General features: G+C 41.8%; 1 protein-coding gene across 16 annotated transcripts in view; it reads left to right on the top strand.

Annotated features, from left to right (window-relative positions):
* Limch1 (LIM and calponin homology domains 1) overlaps positions 1-18,104 on the top strand; it is a 321,805-nt gene that overhangs the window by 120,064 nt on the left and 183,637 nt on the right. For all 16 annotated transcript variants that reach the window (XM_074042353.1, XM_074042351.1, XM_074042364.1 and 13 more), the window contains exon 2: positions 5,561-5,631. In XM_074042353.1, the coding sequence (XP_073898454.1) occupies positions 5,561-5,631 (71 nt within the window). The remainder of the gene's footprint in view (positions 1-5,560; positions 5,632-18,104) is intronic.

Here is an 18,104-nt window from a genome sequence, read left to right as displayed (position 1 = left end):
AGGAGGAGCAGAAAGAAAGAAAGAAAGAAAGAAGGAAGGAAGGAAGGAAGGAAGGAAAGAAAAAGAAAGAAAGAAAGAAAGAAGGAAGGAAGGAAGGAAGGAAAGAAAAAGAAAGAAAGAAAAGAAAGAAAGAAAGGAAAGAAAGAAAGAAAGAAGAAAGAAAGAAAGAAAGAAAGAAAGGAAAGAAAGAAAGAAAGAAAGAAAAGAAAGAAAAGAAAGAAAGAAAGAAAGAAAGGAAAGAAAGAAAGAAAGAAAGAAAGAAAGAAAGAAAGAAAGAAAGAAAGAAAGAAAATAAATGAATGAAAGATGCTATGGAAAAGGAGGTTGAGATAAGGGAAGAGAGAGAACCAGAGCCTTGATGGAGGAACCCAGTTTGGAAATGAAAGTACATACTTCTTCCTTTTCAGCTGGCAGGAAAAGGTGAAAAGATAGGTGTGGGTATGACATGTTGAGAGATGTGGGGGCTGGGCTGGGGTGATGATCCCCTCCTCACTGTGATTCTAACAGTAAAGCCATCGGCTATACCTGGGGTGGGAGAGTCCATAGGATATAATTAGGAACAAGAAGCAAAATGTTATTCTGGAATGATCTCTTTAAGAGTTGGAAATTATAGAAAATGAACTGACTCCCATTTTCTGAGGTGTCTCTTTCATTCTAGGTTCTAGTATACCCACAGTCCTGGCCTGAATCACGACATGGGGAGCACAGAGGTCCTTCACTGTCAAGGTGGGCCCACACTGACAGCTCCTCTCCCACCACTCTCCTCTCCTCCACCTGCCAGGCCCCTCAGCTCAGCCCTTAGAACTTTTGGTCTTTGCTCAAAGAAAGCTTTGTACAGGTCTCTGTGTGCCTGGAGTGCTTTACTGCATCTCCTTCCTTAGGGGAATCCCTTCTCACCCTTCAAGTCAACTCAAATGTCAACCTCTCAAAGGCTTCCCTAACTGTCTTAGACAGAGGGTTCATTCTTTAGCTCTCTCTTAGTATTTTGTTTGCATGCTACCTACAGTCATTCTTGTGAGCATGAGGTTCAATTCAGGCTTTGCTATTTACTAGCTTTGTGGTCTTTGATAAGTTACTTAACCTCTTTGAGAGGGTATTTCCTTGACCTTTTGTTTATTATTTATTTATTTATTTATTTATGGCGATACAGTCTCCCTAGGTAGCCTTAGCTGGCTTTGCACTGATTATCTTCCTGCACTGGTCCCCGAGTGAAGTACCACACCTGCTTTAAGAAGCTCTTTCTGGTTTGTTTGGTTGGTTGTTTGTTTTATTTCCCAGTGCTGGGGATTCATCTCAGGACTTTTCTAATGCTCTACCATGCAACCCTGGGTTTCTTTGTCTTTAAATTGATCACAATAATCTAGTACCCTGAAATTGTTCTGAGGACTCAGTAAGTTAATATATGGAATGTATTAAATAATTAATTTAGTGGTATTAGGTTTTGAGCTCAGGGCCTTGAAATTGCTAGGCAGGCACTCTAACCAACCTGCTTCCCCCAAGCCAGGCCTCCAAACCCTTTCTGTTTTAGATAGGGTCTTGCATTTTTGCCCAGAAGCCATACTGGGACCTCAGTTCTCCTATGTATGCCTTTTATGTAGGTTGGATTGCAGGCATGTGCCTGTACATCTGGCTTTTATGGCAGATGTTCAGAACAGAGAAGGCATATAGTATCTGCCATGTGAATGTGAATCTTGTCACAAACTTCTTCAGTCATGCAAGTGTGGCAGTTGCTTCCTCCTTGCTCTGATTCTCTCTGTTCCCACTTCTCTTCCAACAATTTACTGTGCTGTAATGTTTTACCTTCCCCCTGGATTGTGATTCCTACTGGGCAGGGTCTAGATCTTGTTTTGATTTCACTTAGACTTTCACAGGGCCTGGCATGAAATAGCTATTCAGTAAGTGATGGATTGGTCAATGGCAAATTCTTGCTTTAATGAATATGATTCATATTTACCAAGTACTCCCATAGAATTTTGGTTTGATTTTTCTAACAGTCCCCATGAGGGATTGTTAGAAAATATGAAACATTTTTCAGAAAATGTGAAAAGTAAGAGCAATTCTGTTCTGCTTTACTTTATAATTTAGCTATAAAATGTACAGAGATGTTCTTGTTAATTAAGTCAGAATCCGAATAGAAGGAAACATAATAAGCGCAGATAATCTGTGATTTAAAGAGGTGTGATTTTTTTTCACTAACAGTTTGCAGGAGGAAATCACAACCTTCTGAAAAGTATACTTGCTTTTTTTTTTTTTTTTTTGGCAGTACTGGGGTTTGAACTCAGGGCATCTCACTTGCAAAGCAGGCACTCTACTGCTTGATCTATACCTATGGCCCTTTTTGCTGCTGTTATTTTGGAGATAGGGTCTCACTGTTTGCCCAGGCCAGCCTGGACCACGATCCTCCCATTTTAAGCTTCTTGATGTTGCTGGGATTACAGCATGAGCCACCAGCACTCCTGACTTGTACCTTTTTTATACAATTTAGGAAAAATATCCGTGTCTTTTCAAAGTTAAGTGAAAAAAATATACTGTATCTTGTGTCTTTAATTACTTGAATCTAGGGACCATTGTTTTTCCAGCCAACAGACTCTCCTCAAAAGATAATTACACGAGGAGTTGCCAAAATTTATTTAAAATTCTCTTCAGACCTGCAGTTTGTTAGTGGATTCCAGTTTGTTTATGGATTGCTATTCAAAACCAACTGAAGATAAATGAAAATATTTCGGAAATACCAGTTATGTAAAATGGTAATGATCAGTCTGAGAGACTGATTCTTGGCAGCCTTTACTATTCAAGGCAATTACATAATAACAATGGCAACAAAGTAATTAGCAGAATGTAGCATTGCGATATACAATGTGTTACATTCTAAACACATCGTAAAAATGTTGCCATGAAGTTGTGGTTTTCTTTAGTAGACTGACTCTTAAAGCTCTTAATATTTCAGTTATTTTGGTAGAGCAGAGCCATGGGTACAGACACACAAGCAGAATTACCTTTGAGCTCTATGGAAAGGAAATGGGATACAGATGAGCTTCCTCAATAATTACTCACATAAAACAGTGTGATGAAACATTACAGTGTCCTTTTGCTTCTGGTTTAGTTTAATTGCTGAAGCAGATGAAAGCTTTTCTTTTCCTTGGAAACCATCAAGGTTTTGGTAAATTATCTATTCAGAGACTATCTTAATCTGCATGTTCCTCCAACAAGTATTTTGGTTAGTAATTTAAGTGAATTAATTTTAAACATAAAGTAGAGATAATCTGATTTGGAGCTTTCCTGAAAGGCACACAGGAAATGTGTGATGACATAACTGCCATCACACGTATTTCTGAGAATTCTCTTGAGTGGAGAGATGTGTGTGCAAGTTCATGGTCAGCCTTTAAGATGGGGCTGGTGTCTAAGAATTTTTGTCCATGCGCTCCTATCTGTGTGTATGTGGTGTGTGTGGGGGGGTTGTTTTTATGTTGAAATATCTATAGAACCGTGAGGACTTCAGCTTCTTCTCTTGGTGAGGTGGGCAGTTATTGTTGGATTTTGAGTGGAGTAGTAGCTTAATCTAACTACAGGATTGCTCTAGCTGCTGAGTTGAGAATAGATGGGAGTCCAGCATGGAGGCAGTGAGATCAGTTAAGAGATCCTTGAATTGTTTGGATGGATGATGACAGTGGCTTGAAGGAAGGTGGTTGAGTAGAGGCAGTGAGAAGCAGTCAGATTCTGCCTGAGTTCTGGAGGGAGAATCAGCCGGATTTGTTGGTGGGTGTGATTGGGTGTAGACGTTAGGGGACAGCACAACCCTACAATTTTGGGCTGAACCATTGCAAGGATGAAGTGTCAAATATTAACTGGTCAAATGGGGAAGGAACAGCACGGGGAGAGTCCAGGAGAAAGTTACATTCATTCTGCTCTTTCTCTATTGGCCTTGGAGTGTTTCTCTTCCAAGCCATCCCATTTCCTGGGGACTCTCCTTAAGAGCTCTACTAAGTTTCCCATCCTGTGTTTGTGTCTAAAGAGTGATCTTGAGGTGAGGACTTGGCCAGTTCTTTGTCTGGAAGGTTACTGAGAGTCCTCAGCTGGTGGGGTCCATTTGCAAGGTTAGGAATGCGTTGGGTTCTCATTTCTCAGTTCCCTGCAAATGAACTGTTGGTAATGGTTGATTGTTGGCATTTACTTTGCGTGATAGCAATGACTTTTACTATCATGAAGGGAACAGTAATTAGTAGTCTTTTTATTTTTGGATGGGCCTGGGATTGGAACTCAGGGCTTCACACTTACAAAGCAGGTGCTGTACTCTTGAGCCACATCTCCAGTCTGTTTTGCTCTGGTTATTTTGGAAATGGGGCCTCTCTGTTTGCCTAGGCTGGCCTTGAACTTTGACCCTCTGGATCTCAGCCTTCCAAGTAGCTAGGATAACGAGCAAAAGCCACCAGTGCCTGGCATTAGCAGGCATGTATACACAAGATAAAGACATTGCTGAGAGGCTGTTGAGTCGCGCCATCGAAAATTCTGATTCCAACAGAAGGCCCTCCTTTTGTGGCTCTAAACCATTGGCTTTGTTTAGTACCTGGATTAGTCTGTTTTTCACTACTCTAATGAAACACCCCAAACAGGCTAACTTCAAAAACAGAAGAGGTTCATTTAGCTCCACTCAATCATCATGGCTCTGCTGACAGCCCCTTCTGGCTCTGTCACTTCATGTTGAGTGGCACTGGTAGATGCACTTTCAGAAATGAAAGATCACATCACAAAAGAAGTGGGGCAAAGACTAGGTCCCACAAACTTTTCCAAGGATACACCACTTTACACTAGGCTCCACCTCTTAAAGGTCCCACCACCTCCCAATATCACTACTCTGAGGACCAAGGCTCCAACACAAACTGATAGAGGACAAACAACATCCAAGCCGTGGCAGTGTCCTAGGTGATGACTTTTGTCCAATACACTATACAAATGAATCCCATGGGGATGTTTCTGACTTAGTAGGTCTTGGAGGGGTGATGGGTTGAGAGTTTGTGTTTCTAACATTAATTCCAGGTGAAGCTAGCGCTGCTAGTACTGGACTGTGGACCAAATTCTTGGGGGTGCAGTCCTTGTTGACTCTAATCTTCCAGTCTTAATCTCTCAAGGTTAGGGGTCAATACACTGTCCTTCCCTGACCTAATGTTTTAGTAAGGAGAGGTTTTATCCTCACTTAGTGCTTTCCATTAGATGTTTTGAACATGGGAGGGGATTGAATTCTCTGGATGGAAGAAGCTGTAGCCTTGACTTGTAGTCAAGCCTCCAAAAATAAGAAATCCTCATTAGGAGGAACAGATATTTTATAAGATATAAGATAGAAAAAAAAAAAAACTCAAAAATGGTCTAAATTTAACTTCATCTGATCTGTGCAAAGCTACACATGGGAAGGAAATTCAGGCCTAGTGGATTTTACCCTCTGTTGGAATGCCACCAGTTGGTTTTTTTTTTTTTTTTTCAAGGTCCTTGAATTTTCTTTTTAATGTTGAGCTTCCTGATTAAACAAGAAAAAATTTATGCTCTTTTTCTTTTTTTTCTTTTCCAGCAAGTAACTGGCAGAAGTTTTGGTGATAAAGATTTTCGGACAGGACTGGAAAATGGAATTCTTCTCTGCGAGTGAGTATAGCCTGTGGTTTTGTTCCAGAAAGATCTTTAATATTGTTCAGTTTTCCTGCAAAACTTCTAGTGTTTTGTTTTTAATTTATCTTTGGTTTGAATATGCAACTCAAAAAACAAATAAACATATGAGCAAACCCCTTATGTGGGCAGGAAACGCAAGCAAGAGAGGGAGTCTGGGCTCATGAGAGGGAGTGGTAGGGACCGTGACAATTATAAATTTGACAGGGAAGGAGTATCTGGATGCTGGTACTCAGAGCCCACTAACTCTTACTATGTAGGAATTTGTGCCCAGATAATTGTGAAGATGTGGACCTAATTGTAGCAACTTGTACCCTGTGAAAACCGTGCTTTTATATACCTACAGCATCTAAAAAGCATGCCAGGTAATGCTCCTCACTGGACCTACTTTATGGAGGTGTTTTGAATATATTTAATTTGCATCTTTGGCAATAGCAGCAGTGTTTAGTTGTCATACTTTGAAGCTAGGGTCTGTCACAAAGCAATCCTGTGACAAAAGAATTAAGAGCTTTCTGGCAAGTGGTTCCAGACACAAAAGAAACTAGAATCTTAATATTTATAGATGTGTATGAACATAAATTTCAAATCAGACTTCGAAATTTAATAGATTCTATCATTTAGATATTGATTTTTGTTTTATTGAGATGTAATGGGCATACAATGAAGCACACTGCTTCTGAATGTAGAATCTGATGGGTTTTGAGAAGTGTGTGCAAGCATGTCACCTATACCCTAATCAAGACAGAAGGCAGGAAGTTCCCTGGGCCCCTCCCACGTCTCAGGCCTGGCAACAATGCTGTTCTGACTTCTTTCCCCAAAGCTTGTCTTGTGCCTCCTCCTGAACCTTATCTCAATGGAATCACATAGTGTGAACTCTTATTTCGGTGACTTGTAAACTGTTTGAGAAATTGAAGATACAGGGATTTTTAGAGCCTGAAAACAAAACTCAAGTCCTTACTTCACTTATTTTGCCACTGAACCTCCTGGAGGTTCTGTCGATCTATCTATCGATCGATCTATCTATTGATCTATCTATCTATCTATGTATATGTACATATATACACCATCTATATATATGTAGATGGTGATAAAATTTTACAACTCTCTTTCATAGGCTTTTTGTTAACTTCATCAGGATAATGTGGACGAGGTACTTTAGCACAGTGCTTACAAATTTTGCTTACGTTGCAGGACTTTTCCACATTGTTCATGTCAGTGTATTTTTTCTGCCTCTCCACCGGCCTTCTGTGTTTAAAGAAAATTTGATATACTGAAATTGCTGTTTCCACGCCCTCCTTGCCTTGGGATCCCACTCCTAATTCTCGTACAGTGCTCCCTCAGTACCTGTTTTCCCTGCCTTACCCAGATCTCATCTGCAGGAAAGTGTAGTTAGATCAGCACTTCCTGAGACCAGTGGATTGGCTCTAAACATTGCTTGCTTTCCAGTGGTTCTGGGCTTGGTCCCTCCTGCTATTCAGATTCACCGGGAACTTATCTTACCTATGTGGACCCTGCTCTCATGGTCCAGTTAAAGTGGGTCTTTGGTAGTAGTCTTTATTTACCCAATATTTAGTCCAGAGATGACTGTAGGCTCCACCTTTCCATGATATTCTCATGAGTAAACCTGTCAGATGGGAGTGTCACCTGTCTGGCTTTGCATTCAGAGAAGGTTTGTCTGAAGACAGTGCTCTGAATGTAGGGGCATTTACACATGCGACTTGTTTCCAACCTTGCAAAAGATGCTGAGGTTAGAGGATGGAGTCTCCCTGGGTATGCATTAGTCATTGGTGGGTCTCTTACAAACACTTTGATGAATGGCAGCATGCTGGAGTGGAGAAGTGGGTTTTACATTTGGATCACGGTTAGGAAATGCATGGTCAGAAGTACACAGAGGCAAACATGATAGTCAGGGGCTTCTTTAAATAAACAAAGGGCTTGGGCTGCTGACAGCATGAAGACAAAACAAAGAGAAATGGCTAACATGAAGGATGAGGCCAATGTCGCTGTCTGGGCAAAAGGACAAAACTCAAGACAAGTGAGTTATTGGTTAAGTCTTCTGCCCATGGAGGATTAGACCCACTTCTGTATTTGAAGGAGCATGAGTTACGGAGTATAAGGACCAGGGATCAAGTCCTGGCTTCCCTGAGGGGACTCCAGCTGGCAGCCTAGCAGAGTCTTCTAAGGAGGAATGAGCTGCATAGATAGCCAAGGCAAGCATGGAGCATGAACCCAAGCTAGAGCATTGGAGAGAAAGCTGGGGCAGAAGCCGGAGAAACCAGATACAAACACATTTCCAGGGGCAGAACCCACAGAGCCATGAGAACCAAAACATGACCAAGGAGCCAATTGCAGTGAAAGCTGGGGATGATGGAGGAAGAGGGTTTCCTTCCTCACTGTCAGAGCTGGGTTTTGACTGAGCTGAGAGTATTGGGGCCCCACAGGATGAGATTACAGGTGCATTTTCTGGGACATATCCTGAGGTCAACCTATCAACTATTCTAGATGAGGAGTTGGTTTATGGAAGGAGTCTAAAGGCAGAAAACTCAGATTATAGTCTCAGGAAAGTGACCATTCTCAGATAGCATATCACATAGATTTCAGACACCTGTTTTTAGAGAGTACATGAGACTGCTTAAAGGTCTTTCACACTCTATACCCAGGGAGTGTTGTGGATGTTAGTGAAGAAGGGTCTCAGAGCTGCCACCTGTGCATTTAAAAAATGTAAAATCAACTCTGCAGTTTCAAGTTTGGAAGCCTAAATAGTCTGACTGCCCTCAGAATGGGGACTTCATACTATCTAATCCTCCTTTAAAAATTATTCAGAGCATTCTAACTTTGTTTTATTCGATAGAAGCTCAGAGGTGTCTTGTGTCAGGGTTGTGGCCTTATTTGGCATGAATAGGCTTCATAGTTCATTTTGACAAACTCTTTTTGCCCAAATTGGATCTATCCTTAATATTAGTTGCAACCGTGTGGAGACCCCATCCTCCTGTCCATCCAAAATGTCCTATGTTGTTCATGAGTCTGAGAAAAACCTAGTTCCTCTAAAATGAAAGGGTATCTTTTGGGCCAAAGGTCTGTTTTTCCTTTGAGAAGCCTGGTTTCAAACTTACTGATGTCCTAGAAGGTAGTATTGCTAAACCCATTTTATGGAAGAAGTAACTAAGGCATTGAGGATTAAATAACTTAGCCGGATCACAAAGATAAGAAAAATTTAAATTCAGGAAGTTTGATTCCTTATGTTTGGCTCTTAACCACTTCCCTGTTTCTAGAATTGGGAATTTTATGGAAGAGAAAAATAAGAGGCTAATGAGTGAGGCTGGAGTGAGGTATTGGTGCCAGAAAATCAAGAGCATGAAGAGATTACTAAGTTTCAGCTGGGCAGAGGATGAGGAAAGACTAGATGTGGTTTGTGGTCTTGGAATGATGTAAGCACCAAGGGCCTGGTGGTCCCTGTTGAGATAAGAAGGCAGATTCATTAGAGCAAGGGCAGGGGACAGCTGAAAGAATAGGAAGCTGTGGTCAGTGGAGGATGAATGGTTTCAGTTTTCTTCAATAAGGCCATCAAAACCAGATGGAGACAAATGAGAGTGGGGGACCTGGACCAAAGACAAGAGAGAAAAGATTAGCACCTCTAGGCTGCATGACTAGCATCAAAATCATCCTGGGAGATCTTTGACTTCACATGGCTTTGCATAGGTGACCTCTGTACAGTGACACTCATGCATAAATGTGTGACTTTCAGTAAGCAATAGCAAGTATAAAATAGAGGGCATGTGCCCCATGGAATTATATATAATTCATGCATTTTTCTCTCAGCATCCCACTTTCTGGTAAGTGTGTGTAGTGGAAGTTTTGGAAGTCAAATGCTCACATAACGTGAGACCTCTGCTGAGAGTTGAATAAAAGATCTGGAACCAAAGTGCGACAGAGCTGCAAATGTGTGACAAGTGTCATGCTGTCAGAAGTATAGATCAAACACTGCACTGTGACTTTGTAAGGCTTCCCTAATGAAATGGCCCTCAGGTTGGAGTCACCAATGATCACTGTCTGCCTCCTGCACTCAGACCAGACTGTCTCGAGATGATTCTGGAAAGGAGAGTTTCTGCCTTAGTTTCCTGGATGTGAGTTTCTTATTTACATAGAATGCTATGGAAGTTCCACTGGATAAGAGGTTAGCAAATATGGTCTTCAGCCATCTTTATATTGGCCTTCTTGCCAGGAATTTTAAAAAAACATTTTGAAAGAGTTATAAACAAAACCAAGTAAAACACAAGCCCATATGTGACTCGCAAAACCTAAAATGTTTACTATGTGGTTCTTTACAGAGAAATTTGACCAGTCCAAAAGGACTATGGAATTCATTTTAGATATAAATCGTTTATTCTTGTAAAAAGTTAAGTAATTAGTTTGGTCAGTGCAAGATGCTATTTAGTTAAATCAAAGAAATTTTTATACAAATTGCTCAGAAATTGCTTCACAAGTTCCCTACCCACACCAACCTTTTATTTTGAACACTTTCAAATTCACAGAAAAATTGTAAGAATAATATATAAAGGGCTGGAGCATGGCTCAAGTGGTAGAGCAACTGCTTAATAAGTGCAAGGCCCTGAGTTCAAACCCCAGGGCCACCATGAAAAAACAAAAAAGAGTAATATAATGAATATCCATATATCATATACTGAGATTTGCTAATTATTCCCATCTTGTCATACCTGCTATTTGTTTATGAATATGTGCCTCTTTTTTTCCTGAACCATTTGAGAACAAGATACAGACATCATGAAACTTAACTCCTAAATACTGCAGTATGTATCTTCTAATATGGGACATTCTCCCATATAACCATTCCAGACACTTAATAATCGTACATAATGTCTAATATACAGTCCGTAGTTAAATGTTCCCAGTAGCCCAGTGATGTCTTTTCTACTGATTTTTAAAATAGAATCCAATCAAAGACTACACATTGCATTTGGTTATCCTATCTCTTAAGTCACTTTAAATCCCAAACAATTAGCCCAACTCTTTCCCATGGGGTGACAAATTTGGCCACCTTGAGCTCCCAGCTTACATTATGCTAGCTTCACAATCCCAGCAAGGAAAAAGAGCTACTCTTTCTGATTCACTCCAGTAGAAATCCTACTGCCTACTCTTTGTTGGCCTAAGTTGAGTCTTGAGCCCATTTGGAACTCACTGAATGACGAGGTTTGGATTTTCCTTCTACTGGTCCTAGGAAGTAGGATGAACTATCTCCATACTGCCCACTCCCACAGTTTCCATACATTCCTATAGAGTTGGGAAGAGAAAGCTCTTCAAATGGAAGTTGGGAAGCAGTTATTAAAGAAGAAGTGGCTGTTGGGCCAACAAAATCAACAGATGTCTGCTGAGGGATTATAGCACCCAAACACAACATACAGCCTTCAGAACTTCCAGAAAAGAGCAGGGGGTTAGGATGGTGAATACTATGCTTTCTCTTTCTCTTGGTGGCCTGGGTTAGACTCATATAGGGGATGCTCAAGGAAAGATGCCTTGAAGGAGGGACTTATGTTTCCAGACCTTTCTTGGTCGAGCCCCTTCCTTTAGCCTCACTGGCAAGTGAGATAACATGAAGGTCAGTGAAGTCTCTCAAGAAACAGTCTTTGTCTCCACAGGCCCAGGCCTTAGCCTCTGAACCCCCTCTCAGCCTGTTTCTTCCCCTAACAAGGTATTGGGGTGGATGCTTCCAGGGGCAGGCATTTTTCTCTTGATGTTCTTGTGTTTCTGTGTTATTCACAGGACATAGGCATGTCCCTAACCCCACTGCTGTGGGCACTTGGAACTGAGAAGACACCTGTCTCCCAATTTGAGCTCTTCCAGCAAGCCTGAGATATGTGCTCCTCTTGCAATCTGTGCTTTCTCCCTTGGATTTACAACACTTCCTCCCAAGTAACTTGGCACCTAAATTCCCTGAAAGGTGGGGTATCCAACTGGGTTCCTCATGAGGATTTCTTGCCTCCTAGGTTAGAGCCCCTGGATTAGTGTGCCCTACTTGAGGACTGCCTCTACACATCTGGGAATTTTCCTTGCAGTGGGTAGGGTGACTGTTTGCTTTTCTGGCATTAATTCTGACATGTCTCTGTCCTGAGTTTCCCACACTTCCGTTAAGCATGTTGTCCAGGAAATCTAAGGGAACCGTAGGTGGTGGGACCCCTGTGGTGGTGTCCAAACATGCTAGAGGCTCTCAGGTGGGTTTTGAAACTGATGACCTCATGAAATTGATAGCTTGCAGGTCTCCTTAAGGATGTCATTTCCATCCTAAGAACAATTTCATGTTGCTTCTGCACATTTCCACCTTTGCAGATGTTTTGCCTCCTTCGCTCTCCCTGCCTCAAAACAATAGTGCATCCCAGTTGTGGGGACACTAGGCTCACTCAAATTTTGATGGTAGCATCCAGATAATCTTCCTGGCCTCAGTAACTTGCCCATCCAGGATGCAAAGAAAATTAATTTCAGTGTGTGGCTACATTGAGTTTCTTACCCTGCTTCTCCTTCTTTTTCTTTTTTCCTTCCTTCTTCTTCTTTCTTCTCTGGTTTGATTTTAATCCCTCCCTCAACCCTTGTCTTTCTCTTTGTTACTATCCAAAAATATATATTTAACATAAGTCAGCATAAGCTCTTTGATGAGAGAATACAGTAGGAAGAGAATGGATTTTGGAAATGTTATATCGAATCCTATGACCCTGTTGTGTCAGTAGACAAAAAACAAACAAACAAACAAAATCCCCCTGTTGTATAGTTTATTTATTAATAAATAATGTAGTTTCCATTCAACCTAATAGGTGGGCCAGATCCCAGATTTGCCTCCTGTGTGTTCTTAGGGAAGTTACCTAAGTTCTCTGAGTCCCAGTTTATTCATCTATAAGAACAGATAATAATTGTGCCCAATTCATAGGGTCATTTTGAAGATTAAAGATTTGACAACACACTTCTCAGTCATTGGAACACAGCACTTAGATTATAAGTTTGCTCCCTTCATCTGGGTGATGGGGGAAATTAGTACCTCCTGAGGTCCCTGGCAGACCCAGGGAGAAAGCATCAAAGTCCTCAGCATAGTGTGTGCTGCTTGCTTGGCACTGTACCATGAGCTGTTCTCATTATTGTCCTTGGAACTAGGCCAGAAGTCAATTTGACTATGACATAGTCAGTGCCATTCTGTGTCACTGTGCACACATCGGCTCCCTCTCTTGGGTTGCCAACAAACCACAGATGAAGGAATTTGGATTTTACTTTCTAGCTTATCTGGTCTCACTTGTGATCAAAAACTGGGCAGGCCATTTCAGGTCCCTTACAAACTTGATCAACTGTGAATAATGAATTTTGGCTGGCAGAGCTTAGGGCCCCGACTGATTGTTTTGCAAATAGTAACCTTGACCTCTGTGCTGATGTTATTTCCTTCTGTCCTCTCCAGTCTGTTGTGGTTTTTGTCTCTGGGAAGTTGTTCCAGAACCCCCCAGACAGTTAGTGGGTTTCTCTGTGGCTCTTAAGTACCTGTATCCAGTGTCACTCTCATATCACAGAACTCTAGCTCTGTGTCCTCAATCTGCTTCTTAAACCAGATAGATCCAGAGCCTCCTGATGACCCCTTCAGTGTATCTTTATATTTCCTTCATTGGGCACTGGCCTGACACATCACACATTATAAACTGTAATCTAGAAACATAATTTATTATAAATACTTGTTGAGTAAAAGTGAGACCCAGTAGTAAAATATCTGCCTAGATCATTAGTGACTACCTTCAACTCCCCATCATGGTCAGTATTATCCATTCTTATTTTCTCTCTCTCCCTCTTCCCCCCCACCCCCCAGAGATTTTCATATAAAGCATGGACCTATCTCTGAGGACCAGGAGACCAAAGAAAGTTTTTTTCTTTCTTTAAGTATAAGATTCTCCATCCCCAGTTCCATCTTCCTAGGAGTTATAGATCTGAGCTTCTGTGTTTCATTTGGCAGACATATTTTCATGGAATGCTAAGCTTGAGTATGTTAGTCTGCAAATAAGTGACCAATAAAGAATGTCTTAGTGGATTTTTGTCTCAGTTCTTATGTTGCTGAAATAATTTTCTGAAGATAAGAAATCTGTTGGCAAACACTTGTTTATATCATCACTGATAAATGAGCTGCTTGTTCTGAGAAGGAGGGTTTGTCTTGGATTCTTTTCATGATTTCAGCATGAGATGTGGTGTGCACAGCTATGGACTGGTCCTCAAGGATGGATTGGGAGTCCATGGTCTAGCTCTGTGGGGACATCTTATCACATGGAGGGCTTGTTGGACATTGTCCATGTGCAGCACAACACTAAATTAGGCACTGAGGGACATAAAAGGGAATGTAAGACATGACCTTCAAACATTTTATAGTGTACTTGGGGAATGAATGCACACAAAAAGTAGTGACATTTACAGTGTAAGCCAGTATATGAATGAATGCAAAAATGACCAAGATTTAATCCCCAAGATTTAATAAGAAGTTAAACAGGGATTTGGTGGGGCCTGGGAATCAGTATTGAGATGTTTTATCAGTTGAATTTTACCTCAGATAAGAATAGGCTGAGGGAAAGAGAAAAGTCATTTTTACAGGAAAACTAAATATCCCCCCTTCCTCATACTCTTAAAATATTTTGGTCACCAAAATATGTTGGTTTTCCCCCCATATTGACCAATTCTTATCTGAGTGTCCTATAAGCTTAACTCAGTCTTGACACTACCTGGAATTAGTGCCAACCTCACAGGTTAAGAGTTCAGTCCCACAAGACTGTACCCCACCTCAAATGCCAATTCAAGTAGCAAGTCCCCAGGTCACTTGCAATTTCTGTTCAACTTGGCTACAAACTAGAGGTTCTCATGACCCTCTTCTTGGGTTTGGTCATGGTTAGAGTTGCTCATAGAACTCAGGGAAACATTTACTTGCATTTATGGTTTATTATAAAACATAGAGACAGAGCCAAAAGAGGGCAAGGGGAATGGGATAAGCTTCTGTGGAGCTCTACGTGGAGCACCCTCCTGGCACCTCCGCCACCATCCCAGAATCTCTCTGGACCCTGCAATTCAGGGGCTTTTATGGAGGTTTCATTTCTTGGGGCTGTTGGTTATTAACTCCTTTAGTAACCACTTTCCTTTCCCAGATTGGGCTGGAAGTTCCAAGTTTCAAATCAGGTTTGGTCTTTCTGATGAAGAATCCCTACTAGGGGGCTAGATTATAAATTCCTTGAAGTAGTGACAGTGACTGTTAGTCGAGTTTCTGTTACAATAACATAATGCCTAGGATAATCAATTTAAAAATACCAAGTCTTGTGTCGTCAGAATGAAGGTGCTCCTGTCACCCAGGAACATTAATTTAAGTGATTTGGAGCCCAGAGTCAGCAACCAGGGGCAAAGATCAAATGTCAGAGCAAAAGCAAATGATACACTGAGCACCCCTGTCACTCAGGAAGTTACAAGTGTGTCAGGATTCAGGGGTGAGGGAACCGCCCCCCATAAACACACACACACACACACACCTCTATATTGTTAAAATCACAACCTTGCATCATGCTGCACAGGGCTTGACATCCTTTAGTGGACAGTTGTGTGACCATGGGGATGGCTTCTCTTCCTTCATTTAACAAACTGTTCTAAGAACCCACTGACCAATGTGGCAAATCACTCTAAAGACTGGTATACTATGCAGTAAAATCCTGTAAGGCTGGGTGTCTGATCAGGTCTGGATCTGAATCATGACTCCCTGCAGGTCATAAATCCCAGGTTCTCTTGAGAAAACAACACTTAAGTGGAGAACTGAATGCCAGGAGAGAGATGAAAGTAGAAAAATGCATGCTCTGGGCTGGAAGAATACCACACTTGAAATATTAAGAGAGGGGGATGCTGTGTGTATTGGAGGAATTGCAAGTGGACTTGTTGGGCTAAAATGTAGAATACAAGGTAAGAGATCATGGTGGGTGGAGGAGAGGAAGGAGAGGCAAAATTGTGCAGGACTTGTGACGGTTTGCGGGGGTGGGAGCTGATCCCAAGATGCAGAAAAATGGGAATGTGGAAAAATCAGCAGGGCTTGGTAGAGTGTATTAATGAGTTAAAGACTGAAAAATAGCCCCAGTGTTTATATTGTTCATGACAAGCAAGTCAAGTTTGAGATTTAGACATCCACCCAAGGCAGAGACCTGTAGGCCGGAGATGATTGGTTTAACTCATTTAAGTCCGATGGGTGAGCCGTCGTTGGACGTCACGGTTAAGCTGTGATCACTGAGGGAGGGAGCACATCAGCTGAGAGCAGCAAAATAAGCTCTCAGTTTTTCTCCCACCTCCTAGGTCAGAGGTGGGAGAAAGAAGCTAACAAAAGAGCTAGTAGAGAGCAGAGAGGAAATCGGGAAACTGTGATGTCATGGAAACCCAGGGAGGTAAGGAGACCTTAAAGAAGGTGGAGGTCTTCAACTTTGCATAGTCTGACAGAGGTCAGGCTGAGCAAGCCCTGCCTCACTTGTAGAAGAAGGAACTAGAGACCTTCACCACTTAATTCCCATCTCTGTGAGCTGCCAGTCAGCTGATCATAATCTCACCTAATTGTGTTAGACCAGGATCATGCTTTTGCATCATCTTAGTTGACTGTGAGATACCTTATATAACAAAACTACACGTGCCATAGTTTCCTGGAACCACTGGAAAAGCAGAGTAGTCATATAGCTTGTAATTTAAACTAAGACCGTTGAGACTGAAAAGAGATGTTAACCAGATGGGACGTTGGAACGGGTGGTGCCTGGGACTGTCCTCTGCTGACTGGGATGGGTGTTCAACCCAGTTATTAGACACTTCAGACTGGTGTCTTTTGAACACCGCTGCTTTGTTCAGTGCTCACAACGCATCTCTTATGTAATATTCACAGCAGCCTGGTTGATGAATAACTGGGATCTTCCAGCCTCCCAGTATGGATGACAGGTGGAGACCTGAGGTGTGGAGCTCAGTGTATCTCTGGACTCTTTGTCTAGAGCTTTTTTTTCCAACCTAGATTCTCACTCCAATCTCAGCACACTTGGGTCCTTTTGCTGTTACTGATTTTGGCTTTAGCAGACTGGTGAGAATTTGATAGGCCTTCTATGTAGGTTTCTCTCTTGTCTGACTGCCAAATCACAGTTGGCCCCACTGTCTTGGCCTGTCTCCAGCTTTTTGGCACTCACACTCATTAAACCTTTAAGTTCATGTGAGGACATTTTAACCCACTCCTTCTCTCTCTCTCCCCCTCCCCCTCCCTCTGCGTCTCCCTCTCCTTCTCCCCCTCCCTCTCAAGATCCCCAGTGCAAAGCAACTTTTTGTTTAAAGATTGGCCTGGCTTAGGTGGGGGACTTAGGCAAGGGCTGCCTATCTCCAACAGCCTTCTGTTAGGAAAGAGGAAAACATATGGAAACCCCAGAAGACCCATGTGGAGGACTTTCATTATGAGCAGAATGGACCCCCAGTGCTCGCCAAATAAATAGCTCTTGGTCCCTACTCAAAAGAGGAACTCTTAGCACAGTGGTGGACACTGTTTCCATTCAAACTGTTCTTTAGGCATCAGTTACAAAGTCTTGTCAGGGATCCCTTGTAAGCATCTTGTATTGGAAACATTCTCAAACTTGTCCATCTTTTTAAATGTTTTGTTGCTTTAAAATGTTATATTCCTTGTCACAATGTCTTTTCTCTTAATACATACTTTTTATATGACACTGATCCAGCAGAGTGCATTCATAGAGCTTGTTTGATGCCTCCCCAAAATGTGTTGAAACCTATTTTAGCATCATTATCATTCAGGAACCATTTCCTCCAAACTGTAGTGATTTCTTCCACTCTGCCAATCTGTGCCTTAATAAGCATGAGACTTTTGCTGACTTCAATCACAGCTTAATCTTTCCCCTCCTGAACACATTTAATGCACACTTATTAGAATGATCAATTGACTTTAAAACAACATGTAACAGCAGGTTTAAAACGGGCCACTTAAATGACAGAGGGGAAACTGGCCTACTCTATCGCCTGCATGGGAGGTTACATGCTAGATTAGGCGCTGCTCAGATTTAAGACTACTTAGGAACTCCCAAATTGTATTTCCCTAATAATTCATTTTTTGATTCCCTCTCATGAGCCTCCAGGCCGGGTGGGCTGGCTTCCCACAGTGAAGTGTGCAAAATTCTTGTTCCACAGTTCTCAGTGTTTCCTCTGCTTACCCAGAGGACCTGGCCCTCTCTTAAATAGTCCACCACAGGTCTGATTCTTTTAAAAATTAACTGTGCAGAAGTAGACTTCTTTCTTTATGTTAGAGGTAGAAAGAGGGAGAGAGAAGCAAAAGTTAAGAGTTTATGTTTGAGTGGTTAGCCGTAGTGCCTTTCCTTAACCCACTGTAGCCTGCCAGAGACCACTATCCTTAAACATAGCTCATTGTGTCTATT

This window comes from Castor canadensis, chromosome 9, assembly GCF_047511655.1.
Source record: "Castor canadensis chromosome 9, mCasCan1.hap1v2, whole genome shotgun sequence".
NCBI lineage: Eukaryota > Metazoa > Chordata > Mammalia > Rodentia > Castoridae > Castor > Castor canadensis.
The sequence above is the reverse complement of the archived record's forward strand: the minus strand, read 5'-3'. Positions and strand labels throughout refer to the sequence as shown.